The sequence below is a fragment of the Equus quagga genome, chromosome 6 (assembly GCF_021613505.1).
Source record: "Equus quagga isolate Etosha38 chromosome 6, UCLA_HA_Equagga_1.0, whole genome shotgun sequence".
NCBI classification, from domain to species: domain Eukaryota; kingdom Metazoa; phylum Chordata; class Mammalia; order Perissodactyla; family Equidae; genus Equus; species Equus quagga.
In genome coordinates this window covers 84,236,384-84,254,035 of record NC_060272.1, presented here as the reverse complement: position 1 = coordinate 84,254,035, position 17,652 = coordinate 84,236,384, and the positions used below count along the sequence as shown (strand labels likewise).

The 17,652-nt window shown below is 37.5% G+C and overlaps 1 protein-coding gene across 8 annotated transcripts in view; it reads left to right on the top strand.

Annotated features, from left to right (window-relative positions):
* Positions 1-712: 712 nt before the first annotated feature.
* Positions 713-17,652, top strand: part of ERCC6L2 (ERCC excision repair 6 like 2) — a 127,104-nt gene continuing 110,164 nt past the window's right edge. For 2 of the 8 annotated variants that reach the window (XM_046663788.1, XM_046663789.1), the window contains exons 1-2: positions 713-1,111; positions 4,725-5,149. In XM_046663788.1, the coding sequence (XP_046519744.1) occupies positions 1,066-1,111; positions 4,725-5,149 (471 nt within the window). In that variant the 5' untranslated portion in view covers positions 713-1,065. Of the gene's footprint in view, positions 1,112-1,269; positions 1,460-4,724; positions 5,150-17,652 lie in introns of those variants that run through there. The other 6 variants (XM_046663790.1, XM_046663791.1, XM_046663784.1 and 3 more) reach the window with 5 other exon arrangements.

Genomic DNA, 17,652 nt, shown 5'->3' with positions numbered 1-17,652 from the left:
AGCGCCGTGCGGGCCAGGCGAGCATTCCGACACGTGCAGGGCCCCGTGTTGGATGAACACTGTACAGCGCATGGAGAAGCGTTAGATAAACCGTCTCCATTAACCCGTTGGTGGCAGGCTGCCCCGAAGATGCTCACAAAAGCAGCTTCATGATTTGCTTAGCGTCTTCCCGTCACGGATCATCCAGACGGCCGGCAGCCTCAGACGGCACACGGAGAACGCGGCGAATCTTCAGCGTTTCACCTCGGCCTTGCGCCCAGGCGCCGGCGGCCGGTTCTGCGCCCTCAGCAGTCGCGTACGCCCGGCGACGCCTCAGCATCTAGGGCATCGCCGCCTCCCAGAGCGCCCGCGCGGGCGGCGACACGACGAAGCGCCCAAGCGCAAACAGAAGCCAGAGGCCACGACCCGGGCACGGCGGTCTCCCGCCAGGCCGCCACCCTTCTCGCTGGCCCTTAATGCACCACAGCGGGTCCGAGCCCACGAACACCTCCCGGGCTCTCTCCTCGCCGCCAGATGAACACCAGGCGGGCAGGCCACATCAAACCTCGCGATACTTGCAACTCGCACGGACCTTGTGTTACAGGCTTCCGGGCGGAGAGACGGCCGGAAGACTGCCCCGCCCTCGTAAAAAACAAGATTTTGTTCTCGCGACATTCCGATGACAGTTCGGAGCCCGTTCTCGCGGGATTTTCCAAGTCAGGGTGGAAGTTGCGGCGGGTGCTAGAGGAGGTCCAGCGCTGAGAGGGAGGGTGGGGGGTCGACATGCCCGTTATGGGTCTTGCCCCGGCGGCGGAGCCCGGGACGACTAGGTGAGCGCCGACTTGCCAGCTTGCATAGCGTGTTCCGGCTCTGCCGTTGCCTCGGACGCCGCCATCCCGCCTCCCTGGGTCCCGCCGGCTCCGCCTTTGCTCCCTCCCGTCCCGTGGCGTCGGGCTCCGGGCGGGCGATGCTCGGAGGGCGGCGGGAGCGGGTGTTGGCCGCGGTCCGCCCGCCGCCTCCTCGCGTGCTCCGCCGCCGGTCGGGCGTTCAGGGCAGCCGGGCTGCCAGGCCCCTCCCCCTGGCCAGATGGATCCCTCTGCCCCGAAGGCCCGCGCGGAAGCCGCCGGCAAAGGTATGAGCTCCGAGCTCGCCTCTCTGCCCTGACACCTGTCCTCCCTGCGCCGGGCTGGTCCACTTCCCGCCAGTTCCCTCGGGGTTAGGGTTTGGGCCTGTGGCTCCTCTGAGTGACAGCTGGAGATCGTCAACGCCTTCCAGGGCAGGGACCAGTTGTTTACGGTCAGTCCTGAGAACCTGGATCTGGAGTCAGGCTGCCCTTGGATCTGTGCTGGCTCTGACAGTTACTTGCTGAGCAGCTGGGCGATCTCCTCATCTGTAAAGCTGAGATCGTTGCTGAGCTCTTGTGATTATTCAATGAGAAGGTGAATGTCAAGCACTTATGTGACCCAGCGTCTAGCCCATAGTAAGCGCTGAGTAAATATTTGATATTTTTATTCTTTATACTTGTATGCTCTAGTTCAGAGTGAATGGGAGAAGTTTGTTGTTAGGTAGATGAATAAAGGTTGCGATGTCTAGTTCAGTTTACTAATTACACAAAGAGCTTAATATATGACGTACTGAGTCAGGGCCGTCACCCAGAGAGGGTTTAAGGAGAGTGTGGTTATCTGCCACAAGTCCTGTAGGATGCCTTCCTGTTCCCAAATTAATGGATTTCATTATGAATAGTGATATAACAAAAGCTACCCTATGTTCAGTGCTTGTTCTGTGCCCAGCAATATGCCAGTTGTTTACCTACATGCTTTCCTTGGAGGAAGATATCGATCTCATTAGATAGATGAGGAATATCATTAATCGCGTTAATAGCAGGAATTCAGAGCTAAAGTTCAGAGAGTAACAAGCCTCAACTCTGCAGGCTAGGAATTGATGACACTGTAATTCAGGGACCACAAATGTAAACACCTACAGAAACCTGGTAAGTGAAAAAGATCGATGAAACTCCTGAGTGGAGTTTACAGGGGCTGGGGTGCTCATACCTCAGTCAAAAGGGTCGGAGTCACTCAGTTCCAGGGAATTGGTCATTCACGTGTGAGCTGGTACAGCTTGGTAGCTACAAGGTCGGTTAGCTTGTTTCAAATCCAGGCTCTGTTGCTTTCCAGCTGTCTGACCATGGGCAAGTTGGTTAACCTTTATCTGTTTTACCATTTGTAAAATGGAACTAATAATATCAGGTATATGAAGTAATAAAAGGGTTGTTGTGAGGCTTAAATGAGCTACTACATCTAAAGCACATACCAGCACACATAAGCTTTCAAATGTTAGTTATATATGAATATTTGTTAATTTTACAGGTATTTGTTTCAAACATTGTTCTAGGTCCCTAGGATATAGCAGTGAGCACAAATTAAGTCTCTGCTGTAGGCAGCTTATATTTAAGTTGAGATAAACAGTAACAGATATTCATATTTTTCTCTGAAAATAGAATCAAGCAGAGTGAAGGAAGAGAGTGGCAGGGGATGCTATTTTAGATCGGATGGTCAGAGAAGACACCTCTGAGGAGATGCCATTGGAGCAGAGATCCAAGTGAAGAGACAGAATCAGAAAAGAAAGCCCAGGAGCCTGGAGTGGGAGCTGGTTTGCTGTGTTTGAGGAATAGCGAAGGAGGCCAGTTTGGAATGAAAGAGGGAGAGAGGTTAGGATATGAAGGCAAAGAGGAAGACAGAGACCAGATCATGAGGAGCCTTAGCCCCAGCCCCTCCATCAGTCCAACAGGAAATCCTCCCAATTTAAACTGTTTGTTCTGAAGTTTGAATACGTAGAGATTCCAGCCCTAGTTCAAGCTTAACTGAATCTATTTAGTTCTAGAAATTATCCAAACTCAGGAACCAAATACCGTTTCATAATCTGTTGTGTGAAGCCCATAAGGCTTTGTACATGCTGTGCCCTCTGACTGGGAACTCCTCTTAGATCTCCTTCCCTTTTACATTGTGTCCTCTGTGCTTCATTCTCATAGCACTCTGTTCTCTTCTTCCAAAGCACTTATTATAGTTTCATGTTTGTGAACTTTGAGTATCTGTCTCCCTCACTAGAAATCAAGGATCTGTGAGGTCAAGGATGTGTTTTCGTTAATAAATTCAGCATGTTTATTGAGTGCCTACTGTGTGCTGGTCCTGGAGATAAAATTTTGAACAATACAGACATTTTCTTGGAAAGGAAATTAGTCTCTAATGGGAGAGACGTATAAAAACAAGTAAACATGATAATTAAACATTGTGATATGTGCTGTGGAGGCAAAAAAATACTGAGATACAGAATAATGGAGTACTCTACTTTAAATAAGGTGGTCAGAGACGAAATCTCTGAGATGACATAAAAACAGCTGGGAGAAGCCCTGATTAGTATGTTTGAATCAAGGGAAAAATTGACAGATTAAGTTGGAAAGGTAAGTAGAGGCAGATCATATAGGAACTGACAGGCCATGGTAAGGCGTTTGGACTTTATTCTTTGTGCAGTAGATAATTATTGAAAGGTTTTAAGTTAAAGATTTACTAATAATTTATGTTTCTAAATAGTCGATATTGCTGCTATGTGGAAAATGGCTTGTAGCGGGGGAATAGGGGCAGGAGAGAATGGTTAGGAGTCTATAGCAGTAATTTAGGAGAAAGCCAAAGGTAGCATGCCTCAGGGCAGAGATCAGCGAACTACCAGGGGCCCAATCTGGCCTGACACTTGTTTTCATAGATAAAGTTTTATTGGAACACAGCCATGCCCATTTGTTTATGTGTTGTCTGTGGCTACTTTTGTGTTACAAGGGCGAGAGCCAGTATAGCCTGCAAAATCTAAAATAACAACTAAAACCTGACTACAGAAAAAGTTTGCCAACAGTTGTTTTAGACAGATGGTAGCATGGAGGAAAGTATAGAGACTCCCCTCCCATTCATAGTGCTGTATTTTCTAAATAGAGAATAAAATAGATATCTGTACAGTTAAGCACAGATAAATTCATAGAGAGAAGTCAGACTCTTCAAAGAGTAATGCAGCCTTAGCAGAAAGAGATCTTAGAATCCATCTCTCTTTTAAGAACCTCAACTCTTCAAAAGCTAGAAGGGAAAAAGCTGTGACAAGGCTGGTACAATCGCTCTAGCTGAATTGGAGATTCTCTTGGTTAATTGTATACAAATTCAAGCAATGGTTTAGAAGCAGCAGTGTTGACAGTAAGAAGAAACAGCTGTCTCCAGAGAAGGGCGATGGAACAATTTAAAAAAACAGATAGAAGAGTCACAAAAGCGTTCCTGTCCAGAGGATATTAGCTTACTTACTACCAAGTCTTATTCACTATTACTCTACTATATCGTGAATAATACACATAATGGTGATGAGCTGTGCATCAGAGTCACCTTTTGAATTCAACAGTAACAGCCAAACAAGGTAATCAAACCAGATATCCACTGAATCAGAGTCAACAGAGGTAGTGTCCAAAGGTGTATGGGGAGATTATGGCACACGGCCAGGGTGAGAACCACTGGAAATAGATTATGCGATCTTTATTCTGCTTATTATAGGAGAACATCTGATAATATATTTTACATGTCATAAGTATAATTTATCTTGTTTCAGTTATTTGAAAAGGGTATGTATGTGAGGTACATTTTTTTCTCATAGCAGTGAATAGTGAGGTGTTCCTTTATAAGTTAGATTTGGAGACTTTATTTTCTTCTTTGTTATTATAGACATGTGGCATCCAGGAGAACGATGTCTCGCCCCTTCTCCAGATAATGAAAAACTTTGTGAAGCAAGCATAAAATCTGTCACAGTGGATGAAAATGGGAAGTCATTTGCAGTTGTCTTATATTCAGATTTTCAAGAAAGAAAAGTACCTCTTAAAAGACTTCAAGAAGTAAAATCTGTCAAAGATTGCCCCCGGAGTTTTATATTTGATGATGAAGATTTGGAAAAACCGTATTTCCCAGACCGAAAATTTCCGTCATCTTCTGTTGCTTTTCAATTATCTGAAGATGGAGACTCTATTCCTTATACTATTAATAGGTATTTGAGAGACTACCAAAGGGAAGGGGCCCAGTTTCTCTATGGACACTTTATCCAAGGAAGAGGATGTATTCTTGGTGATGACATGGGACTGGGAAAAACAGTACAGGTATTTATTTTAATTACTTTATAATTAAAATTCAACAAAGTCAATTTATTATGTACATGAGTGGATACTGTATGCAAATCTCTATTTGTACTCCTAACTCCTGTGGTAGCTATTTCATGTGTTGTGTGTGTGTATGTTTGTGTGTTTGTCTCACTCACTACATAGTAAAGTCCTCAAAGTTAAGGATAGTGTTTATTTTATCCTCAGCGCTTGTTTAGTACCTGTGAAATACATTGTTCATGATACTGTTTCGGTATGACTTGGCTTCATTTTACCTTTGGTGTTGCTAGTATTAAGGTATCAATTATGTTTAAAGTAGTTTAACTTTCTTAGTAAGACTTTATGGAAGGGAAGTATTCTGACATTTCTTAAGCTAGAGAGCATGGTTAAATTGATTTCCTGCAAGTCTTTTGTGCATATTGTTTGGAGTTTATCATATTAGAAGTTTCTTAACCTGAAGTCCCTGGGCTGCTGGTAGTTCTAATGGTAGACTTCAGAGTGGCCCCCTATTTTCCTTAAAGTATGCTGGAATTTGTACATGTATCTACTTTTCTGTAGAGAGGATCTATGGTACTTATCTATTGCTATGTAAAAAATTACTCCAAAATTTAGCAGCTTAAAAAATACACATTTATACACATTATTTATACACAGTTTGTGTGGGTCAGGAATCCAGGTAGAGTTTAGCTGGGTTCTCCGGCTCTGCATCTCACAAGGCTGCAGTCATCTCAAGGTTGAACTATAGAGGATTCACTTCCTGGCTCACTTGGTTATTGGCAGGATTCAGTCCCTTGTGGGTGTTAGACTGAGGCCTCAGTTTCTCTCAAGCTGTTGGTGAAGGCCTCCCTGGGTTCCTTGTCACATGGGCCTCTTCGTGGAGCTTCTCACAACATGGCAGCATGCTTTGTTAGGGAGAGCAAGTGAGAGGGCAAGAGAGAACACTAGTAAGACAGAAGTCATGGTCTTTTGTAACCTAAGAGACAGCCCTTCGCTGTTGCCATATTCGTTTCGTTGGAAGCAAGTCGCTGGGTTCAGCCTGTAGTCTAGGGGGGAGATTAAACGAGGTTGTGGATATCACGAGGTGGGGGTTATTGGGAGATCTGTCAGAAGCTGCCTGCCACAAAGGTTGTGATCTAACAAGATTAGGGTTCTGAATCTAGACTTCATACCATACAGTCATTCTGGATTTTCAGGAGTGTTTGTCTAGTTTGCATTGTCCTTCTCTGTTTTCTTCCTTATAATTGAATTTAAGCTATTTTATTCATGACACCTCCATTGTTAGTGGAACGCAAAGGTAAGTGAAAAACTAAGTTTAATATATAGAAATATCCAACTAATGCAACTATGTGTAAAGCTCTGGTATAAAAAGCTAGGGTAAATAATTATAATTACAGTGTGTTACCATTAGCCATACTCTCTGTTCCTTTAAACCCAGGCAATGTACATAGTTCTAGGCTTGCACACTGAAGGTGCTAAATAATTGCTTGTGAAATGAATGAATTTACTTTCTCAGAAGAATAGGTGGCCAGAATAAAGAAAGAAGCCTTCAGGAAACAACCGTGTGTGCCCAAGATATGCAGATGAATACCAGAGGAAAATAAATAATAAGGCTCTTCTGTGACTATCTTTACATATACTTTTACTGTTTTTGCCCATTCTAGAATGTTCTTTCCCACACTTCTTTGACTAGCCAACGCCTTTTTATCTTCAAAATCAGAAACATGAGGGTGCTACAAAAAGTGATGTACAGTTTGGAAACCCCCACCCTAAAACTACTAAATACGTTTCAAATTCTTCTGCATGTTTTAGGCTCAAATTTAGGTTTCATCTCTAGGCCCCATGTTACAAAGAAATTCTTTGTATTTTACGTTTCATGGGATTATTTTTATTTATTTTTTTCTACTTTATCTCCCCAAATCCCCCTGGTACATAGTTGTATATCTTAGTTGCACGTCCTTCTAGTTGTGTCATGTGGGACACTGACTCGACGTGGCCGAATGAGCAGTGCCATGTCCGCGCCCAGGATCCGAACCTGTGAAACCCTGGGCCACCACAGCGGAGCGCACGGACTTAACCACTCGGCCAAGGGGCTGGCCCCATGGGATTATTTTTTAAGTGATTTTACTGTATAATCTTACATTACCTGACACACTGAAATCATTAGAAGGTTTTGAGTTGTGTTATGTGCTGTGAAAGTCTTTGAGGACTCATCTTCTGAAGGGTAGGAAATCGTTTCTATTCTAATTTTGATACTCAGCTGGATTAGTCTGATTCTTGGGGACCTAGTTCTCTGGCTATTGTTCTTGTAACTCAGAGAATAATTTCTGTATAAATAGGTGGTTTGAGAGACTCATTTAAGATAGACCTTCAGTAGATAATAATGACTAAGCCAGTTGAAGAAATGTGAACAATAATCAATGACGTCACTAGAATTTCAAAATGGTCTATAAAAATAGACCATTGGCATTTACTAGTTGAACCATAGTGTTATCTTCTTCATTTTTTCCCTATTTTCTGATATCATCCTTTAAGTTTTCCCCTTTTTTACATTCTAACTTGGCCATAATATGAAATTAAGCTCTTCTTTTTAAAAAAGCTTGTTTTATGTAACAAATAAAGTTTGCTTTCCTCATTTCAAATGTAAAAGTTGGTAAATTTAATATTTTACATTCTTCAAGGGATGAGGATTAAAAAATGTCTATTTGAGGGGCTGGCCCCGTGGCCGAGTGGTTAAGTTCGCGCGTTGCGCTGGAGGCGGCCCAGTGTTTCGTTGGTTCGAATCCTGGGCGCGGACATGGCACTGCTCATCAAACCACACTGAGGCAGCATCCCACATGCCACAACTAGAAGAACCCACAACGAAGAATATACAACTATGTACTGGGGGGCTTTGGGGAGAAAAAGGAAAAAATAAAATCTTAAAAAATAAAAAATGTCTATTTGATCTAGTGATATGGAAATCATTGGTATCTTGAGCAAGAACCTTTATTTTTTTTTAAAGATTTGCAGCTGAGCTAACAACTGTTGCCAATCTTTTTTTTTTTTCCTCTGCTTTTTCTCCCCAAATCCCCCTGGTACGTAGTTAGTTGTACATTTTAGTTGTGCGTCCTTCTAGTTGTGGCATGTGGGACTCCGCCTCAGCATGGCCTGATGAGCGGTGCCATGTCTGCACCAGGATCCAAGTGGGGAAACCCTGGGCCACCCAAGTGGAGTGTGCAAACTTAACCACTTTAGCCACGGGGCCTGTCCAAGCAAGAACCATTTTGCTGGAATTTTGGGGGCACAAGCCAGAATGGAGTAGCTGAAGACATAGACACGGGAAGTATGCCCACCTCTTTAAGAAATGTGGCTTTGAATGCGGGCAAAAGTGACCTAGTAGTAGCTGAAGGAGGATGAGATTTTGTGGGAATTTCTTGTTTGTTTTATATCTTTTGGGGATAGGGGTAACGTGTGTATTTTAAGTGAATTGGAAGGATCTGATTGAAAGGGACCAGTTGAATATGCAACATGCATAAATATTCACATACTATACTTCATATGTGCATGTCCATGAACACACAGACCAACATAAATACACAAAAAGATGGAATCACTACTATCTTATAAACTGATTTTTTCCCCAACATGTTATTATGAAACTTTTCAAACGTAAAGAAGATTTGGAAGAATTGTACAATGAATACCCGTATACCCACCACCTAGATTATCTTAACATTTCCTTATACGTGGCTTTGTCACATATCTATCCATCTTTTGTTGCATTTTAAAGTAGCGGATATTAGTATGTTCTATCCCCAAACATTTGTGCATGCATGTCATTAGTTAGAGTTCAATATTTATTTACGATTCTTTTTTTTTCATTTTGAGGTAAAAGTTACAATGAATGCCCAATCTTAAGTGTACTCACCATTCCATGAGTTTTGACAAATACATATCTCTGTGTAAACCAAATAAGCCTTTCAAGATATAGAACATTATCATGTGCCTGCTAGTCCTGCCACCATCCCCAAGAGGCAATCACTGTTCTGCTTTTTTATATCATAGATTTATTTTGCCTTTTCAATATAAATGGGATCATACAGATGCACTCTTGTGTAAGGCTTCTATCACTTAGCATAATATTTTGAGGTTCATCTATGTTGTTAAGTACATAAGTAATTTTTTTCTTTTTTATTGCTGAGTAGTGTTCCATTGTACACATACAGCATTTTGTGTATCTGTCCTCCTGCTAATTGATGCCTGGGCTATTTCCAGTTTCTATATTTTATGAATAAAACTAAGAACTTTCTTGAACAATCACTTATGTATTCATTTTTCTTGGGTAAATAATTAGAAATGAAATTACTTGGTCATAAGCTGATGTATGTTTAGTTTTATAAGAAATTGCCAAATATTTTTCCAAAGTGTTTGTACTATTCTGCATTTCTACAATGTATGAAAGTTACGGTTGCTCCATATTGTCACAAAATTTGGTCTTGTCAGTCTTATTAATTTTAATAGTTGTGATGAGTGTGTGTGTATATGTATCTTTGTGTGTTGTTTATATACTTTAATAAGGTATAATTGACATATAATAAACTGCATAAATTTAAAATGTACAATTGGATATTTTTTGCATGTTTATGTACCCAAGAAATGATTAGTACAATACCACAATCAAGGTAATGAATGTATCTATCACCCCAAAAGTTTCCTCAGGTCTGTTTGTGCCCATGATATGTTCAACACCAATAATTCATCACCTACTATTTTATTTTACTTTTATTTTAAAAACTACTTTTAGTTTTTAATTGCACTAAGAAATTAATTTGGGAAGGAATGCAAAAATCCCAGATTTTTATGAAAATTTTCCAATATTTTACAGAATTCTCACATGTAATTCAACAGGTAATTTGAAAATGACTCCCCTCTATACATTTACATTATTCTTAATTAGTTAATGTAACTAAAATAAGGAATTTCAACTGTAATGCATAGGTTTGAGAAACTGACCTTTGATAACCAAACAGCCCAACTAATAGGAAGGGAGGTGAATGGGCGCTTACTATAGGGCAGTGGTTCTCAAAAGTGTGATCTCTGGACCAATAGCATCAGCATCACCTGGGAACTTGTTAGAATTGTAAATTCTTGGGTCTTACCCCAAACATGCTGAATCAGAAATTCTTGGGGTAGGGCCCAGCAATCTGTTTTAACAAACCCTCCCTGCAACTTGAGGCACACACAAGTTTTAGAACCTTTGCTCAAACTAATGCATGTTTTTCAGAGGGCATGAAAACTGGTTAATGTGATGAGTTGGCTCAGTGAAGCTTGCTTAAGAGTATTTAGTCTATGTGAATATACATGGGATGATGACCATCTCAGTTTTTTAAAAAATATAATTTTACAAATGGAAGTGATATTGGAGATAATCTTGTTCAGTTTCTTTATTTAATAAATGAAGAAACAGAGACACAGGTCTACTAAATGACTTCCCTATAAGGTCGTGTACAGGAAGTAACCAATTTCATCTCCATTCCAGTACTTTTTCTCCCTCTACCCTTTGCTGTCTCCATCTTGCAACCTTTTATTTGGCTTTAAATTAACCGTATTTATTTATCCAATCAGTTAACATTTATTAAACACTTAGTGTGGGCTGGGCCCTGTTGATAGGCACTGAAGAGCCTAAGATAAATGCACACGATCACTACCCTTACAGAGTTCACAAATAATGATGAAAAGAAACGTAGCCAAGGGGTCGTCATCCAGTCTGCTAAGTGGCATGAAGGGGAGGAGCAAGCCTGCCTGGGGTGTCAGGGAAGGCTTCACAGGCAACTTGGTATTTTCATCCTTTGCTTTTGAAAACTCACCAAAATTTAGAACTAATTTGAGTGATATCAATTAGGACATTAAGGGGTTTTTTTTTTCATCAAAGGCATAACTTTAGTATAGTGTTTGAAAAATTTATCTTAAAAGAAGACTTCATTCACTGAATCATGGTGATTTTTTATCTTAATTTGGTAATTGGCTTTCATAGGCACAAAGTCTTAAAGACTACTGTTAAATAAGTGTATGTGTTTTACATGTTTGTTTCCCCATCTGCTATTTGAAGCAGATGGTATTAGTACCATTTGAGCAGCAGGAGAGAGAATTTTGCAAACTATAAAGATTTTCTTTGAATCCTTGTTTCCATATTATTAGATATTACATTATGAAAGATACCTTCACTGAAGGCTATTGTTTTCAAAAGCTATATATAGTAAACCTCAATCCTGAGAGAAATGGTGGGATTGCTGATAATGATAGCTTTCTTAGGTTATTGTCAATACCATTTTTTAGATAATATGATCTTCAGTAGATTCAAAAGCTGTACTAAAATTTAAAAGTTCTTTAGATCACAAGTCATGTCATTCACTCAGAATGTAGTAATAAAGAAAATAATAATATTGTCTTTATTTTCATTCATGGAGAAACTGCCATAATAACCAATGTGAAAGGCTAATTAATCCCCAGAGCCACAAACCCTTCAAGCAGGAAGAATGTCCTAGCATTTTAAAGACAAACTACTTTCCTCATTTTGGCATGTAGTTTGGATTTTAGGAATAGAACTTTGTAAGATAAATGGGCTAGGCGTCCTTTCAAAATAGCACTTTGTTGTTGTCTCTAAAACAAGCAAAAATCATCATACTTTTTAAAGTGTGATTCCAAAGTACTGTCTTCCCTTTTTATCTCCCAGGGAGATGAAAAATAAGCAATGTAGTCTTTTTTTCTTTTGGTCCTATAAGAAATGGACAATTTTTTGCTGTGCCTTCTTCTGTTGTTCTAAGGGAAGGTTTGTGCATTATTCCCCTGCCTCTGATCTACTCTGCATAGCATGAGCTGACTGTGCATAAGGCAAGATGCCCTATAAAAATGTTTGCCTGACAGAGTTTAGAAAGGAATGCCTGTAAAACAGAAGGTTTCCCAGAGTGATATTTCATTTCTGAAATGCAGTTTTTGGCCTTTTACTATTCTGTGGGTGACATTTAAATACTTATTTTTGTTCTTTTCATCTCTAAACATAATTTTAAAACCATTCCATGTTAAAGCATGTTCTGTTTTGTTTTGTTTTTTCAGATTAGTTTCATAAACCCTTATTGTAAATATTTCATTCTCCTTCTATGAATTAAGATTTTAGTAGACCTCTACTGTGCGAACAGAGTGATAGAGACGGCTAGATCTCCACTAAAAATTCATATTCCCTTTGCATTCCCAGAGTTTTGGCCAGATGACAGAGACTACATTTCCCAGTTCTCTTGCATGTCTTGGGCTTGTGACAGATTCAGTCAACAGAAATGAGAGTGGAAGTGCTGAGTACCATTTACAATCCTGGTCCATAAAATCCACGTGTGCTATTCTTCACGTTCTCCCTTTCCCTATCTGCCTTTTGGATGTTGACACATTACTGCTAGCACTACCTTAATATAATAAGCTAAAAGTTTGTCAGTGGTTTTAGTGAGGCTCTCCAGTTAGTGTGTGATCTCAACTAAAGTCTAGTTTATTTTTGTTTCAATTTACTTTTTTGAGGTGGGTGAGTAATCTGTTAGGAGATAGTATAGATTACTTAAATGAGATGCAAAGATTTTTCTTTAAAATTGTTAGTGGATTTAGTGAATTAAGTAAAGCTAATCCATAATTAGAGCTTATAAATTTAGTCATCTTCTATAAAACTTCTTCCAAAGATGAGATTCTTAAATAAATATAGTAGACATTTCACATATCTTTGTTTCGTGGAATTTGACAAATTAAGTTAGAATTAAGATTGTATGGTATATCATTTTGCATAGACGAACAGATTGAATTATGAATTATCATAATTAGGGATATAGTTTTCCTTTAGCAATAAAGTATTTTTAAATTAAAGTGTTTATGTTGTTTTTCTAGATATAATGCTGTTGCACACTTAATAAACTACAGTGTAGTGTAAACATAGCTCTTATATGCACTGAGAAACCAAAAAATTTGTGTGACTCACTTTATTGCAATATTCACTTTATTGCTGTGGTCTAGAATGGAACCCACAATACCTGTGAGGTATACCTGTGTTGAATTTTATTAATTTTTCTGCATCTATTGAGATAAGCATATTTTTTTCTCCTTTATTCTGTTAATATATTATTATATGAATCAATATGATTTATATTGATTGGTTTTTTAATGTTAAACCAATCTTGTATTCCTGGGATAAACCCAATTTATAGTGTTTTTATGTTTTGCTGGATTCAGTTGACTAATATTTTAAGAACTTTTGCATTTATATTTATTATGAATATTGGTCTACAATTTTTTGTAACGTGTTTGTCTGGTTTGGGTATCAGGGTTATGCAGGCCTCATAAAATAAATTGGAAAGTGCTTCTTTCTCCTGTCTTCTAAAAGAGTTGTGTAAAGCTTGTGTTATTTTGTACTTAAATATTTGATGGAATTTACTAGTGAAATCTTTTGGACCTGGAGTTTCCTTTAAGTGAAGGTTTTTGGATAATGAATTCAATTACTTTAATAGATATGAGGCTACTCATATTTTCTATTTCTTGCTGTATCAGTTTTTAGTGAATTGTATTTTTTAAAGAATTTATCCCTTTCACCTATATTGCCAAGTTAATTTGCATAAAGTTTTTCATAATATTCCTTTGTTATTCTTTTGGTGTTTGTAGGATCTGAGTGATATCTCTTTGCATTCTTAATGTGGATATTTTGTATTCTCTCTATTTTATCCTCAATTAGCCTAATTTGAGGTTTATTGATTTTGTTGATCTTTTCAAAGACCAACTTTTAGCTCTGTTAATTTTCTTATTTGTTTATTTGGTATTTCATTGTTTTTGCAATTATCTCCGTTATTTCCCTCCTGCTTACCTTGGATGTATTTTGCTCTTCATTTTCTAGCTTGTTAAGGTAGAATCTTGGATCATTATTTTATACCTATCTTATGCTCTAAATTTAGATCCAGACATTGTTTTATCTGCATCCTACAAATGCGATGTGTTATATTTTTATTTTCATATAATTCAAAATATTTTCTAATTTTCTGTGTGGGTTTTTTTTTTTGATATTTGGGTTATTTACAAGTATGTGTTTGATTTGCCAATATTTACCTAATTTTTCTCTAGATATTTTATCCTTAATGATTTCTAATTCCATAATGGTTAGAGAACATATTCTGTAAGATTTCAGTATTTTGAAAAATTTATTGAGACTTTTTTTAATGGCCCAGCTTATTGAACATACTGTGTACATTTGAAAAGAATATGTATTCTGAATGTGGTGTAGTTGGATGTAGTGTTGTATAAATATCAATTAGCAGGTCAACATAATTGATAATTTTCAGATTTTCTATCTTTTTAATATTAATTGCTGAAAAAGGAAAGTTAACATCTCCTACTATGATTGTGGGTTTGTCTATTTCTCTCTTTACTTCTGTCAGTTTTGCCTTCATGTATTTTGAAGCTCTGTAAATAGGATCATAAACCTTTATGACTGTTACGTCTTCCTGATGAACTGACCCTTTTATCATTGTGAAATTTCTATTTCTGGTGATACTATTTAAAATCTACTTTATCTGATATTAAAATAGCCACTCCAGTATTCTTATGCTTACTGTTTACATGGTATGTCTTTTTCTATCCCTTTATTTCAAACTATGTGTGTCTTTATATTTAAAGTGTCTCTCTTGTAGACAACTTTTTATCCATTCTGGCAATCTCTGATATTTAATTGGAGTGTTTAGTCCATTTATATTTGATGTAACTCCTGTTATGTTTGGATTTGGATATACCATTTTATTATTTGTTTTCTGTTTGAACAGACTGTTTTCTGTTTTACTATTCCTCCTACCCTTTTTGGGTTGATATTTTTTAGAATTCCATTGTAATTTTTCTATTGCGTTTTTAACTGTACTTCTTTGCATTTGTTTTTTGGTGGTTGCTCTAGTGATAAAAATATACATTCCCAACTTTTCACAGTGTGCTTAAAGTTAATAATGTACCACTTTATGTAAAATGTAAGTATCTTGTAATAAAATAGATCATCCTATTCCTATTTTATTCTTATTCTTGTTTTAAGGAAACTAACAGTTAGGAAAGTTAAGTGTAATACCTAAGATACCTACCTAATACCTATCACATGTCTAAATTTTGAAGGTTAAACCAAACTTACATTCTCAGAATCAACTTAACTTAGTTTTGGTATATATTCCTTTTTTATGTTTCTGTGTTCCATTTGGTAATATTTTAAGAATTTCGCTTCCATTTGAGTGAGAGAAATCGGCCTATAAATTTCCTGTATATAATATTTTTGTCAGGTCTTCTTATCAAGGTTATCTTGAACTCATAAAATGAGTTGAGGACATTTCTCCCTTTCCCTAAAATCTGGAAGAGTTTGACTAGCATTATAACTTTCCCTTTTTTTTAAAGATTGGCACCTGAGCTAACAACTGTTGCCAATCTTCTTTTGTTTTTTTTCTGCTTTTTCTCCCCAAATCCCTCAGTACATAGTTGTGTATTTTTAGTTGTGAGTCCTTCTAGTTGTGGCATGTGGGACACCACCTCCGTGTGGCCTGATGAGCGGTGCCATGTCCACACCCAGGATCCACCTGGCAAAACCCTGGGCTGCCAAAGCGGAGCACGTGAACTAACCACTTGGCCACGGGGCGGCCCACGTTATATCTTTCTGAAGCACTGGGTGGACTTTATCGGTCAAGCTATTTGACCCTTAGTTTTCTTTGTGGAAGATTTATAATTATATATTTAGATTTCTTTAATAGTTATATGAATATGTAAAGTTTCTGTTTCTTCTTATACCAGTGTTGGTAAATGCTGTTTCTCCATTTCTTCTAAATTTTCACAATTATTGGCATAACATTGTTTATTATGTCTTACACATATTTTTGTATGTGTGTTTGCCTCTTCTCTTACCTTCCCTTTTCTCTTTATCAGTTTTCTAGGAGTTTTTCAGTTTTTAAAAATCTTTACACAGAATGATTATTTGGCTTTGTTGATCCTTTTCATTGTATGCTTTTTCATGTTTTACAGCTCTGGTTTTTTGTGTTGTTTTCTGTTATTTTTATAAATTTTTGAAATAGATTCTTAGATAAGTCCCTCTGGCACAGCTTTAGGTGTATTCTACAAGTTTAATATGTAATTATTACTCATTATTATTCAATTCAAAATATTTTCTAATCTCTATTGTGAGTTCTTCTTTGAAGTATATTCCTTACTTTCCAAATATTTGGGGATTTTCTGCTTATATTTTTATTTCTTATTTCCTGCATTGTGATCAAAGAACATGTTCTATATGATTTCGATCTGTTGAAATGTGTTGAGATTTGCCCTATGACCTCACGTGTCAACTTTGGTAAATATTTTATGTGTACTTAAAATGAAATGATGTTTTACAGTAGTGTACAGTGTTTTATCAAATGCTCATTAGGTCAGGTCTGCTAACCATGTTATTCAAATATTCCATATCATTACTGATTATTTTGTTTATTTGTTCCTACTGAGTTATTTCAAAATCTACCATTGTGCTTATGGATTTGTCTACATTTTTGTTTCAGTAAATTTTTCTTTATTTAACAATCTACACTTTTTAAATAACTTCCAAGTGAATCAATTTTTTGTCAATATCAAGTTAAAGTGTACCTGTTTAATTTAGTAATGCTTTTTGCCTCGGGGTCTTCATTTGGTATAATATAGCTGTATCAAGTTTCTTTTGGTTTTTATTTGCATTGTCTTTTTTCATTTTTTTACTTACAACTTTCTCCATCCCTTGTTTTAGATGTTTTTCATGTAAATGGCGTATATATTTTATGTGCCTGACAACCTTTGTCTTTTAATTAGAGCATTTAGCCCATTTCTATGTAATGGGCTTTCTAATATATTTGGATTTAAACCTACTATTTTACTGTTTCCTTTTATTTGTTGCGTGCCATCCATGTTCATTTTCATTCTCTTTTTTGCCTCCTTTTGGGTAGGTGATTTCATATTATTGTATTACCCTTCTCTTAGTAGGTTAGTAGTTACATGTTGTTGTATTTTCTTCTAGTGGTTACCCCAGAGGTTATAACAGACATCCTTGACTTATCAAAATCTAATATAAATTACTACTTTTATTTCCTCTTGGATAACACCAGGACCTCAGAAATTGTAACTACACTGTCCCCTCTCTGACTCATATACATTTGTTGTCATATCTTTTATTTTTTTTATTTGATCCCAACAGGACATTTTATATTTATTTCATAATGTCAATATGCATTTATATTTTCTATATATTTACCATTTTTGTTCCTCTTAATTTTTTTCTGCATCACTGAGATACATAGGATCATTTTCCTTGTGCCTGAAAACATCCTGTAGTTATTTTCTTTAGTGTTGCTCTTTTGATGATGAATTTGCTTAGATGTTGTTTTTGTCTGAAAATATTTTCATCTTCATTCTTGAATGATTTTCACTGGATATAACACTAGATTGCTTTTAGTTTCTTTAAAACCTTG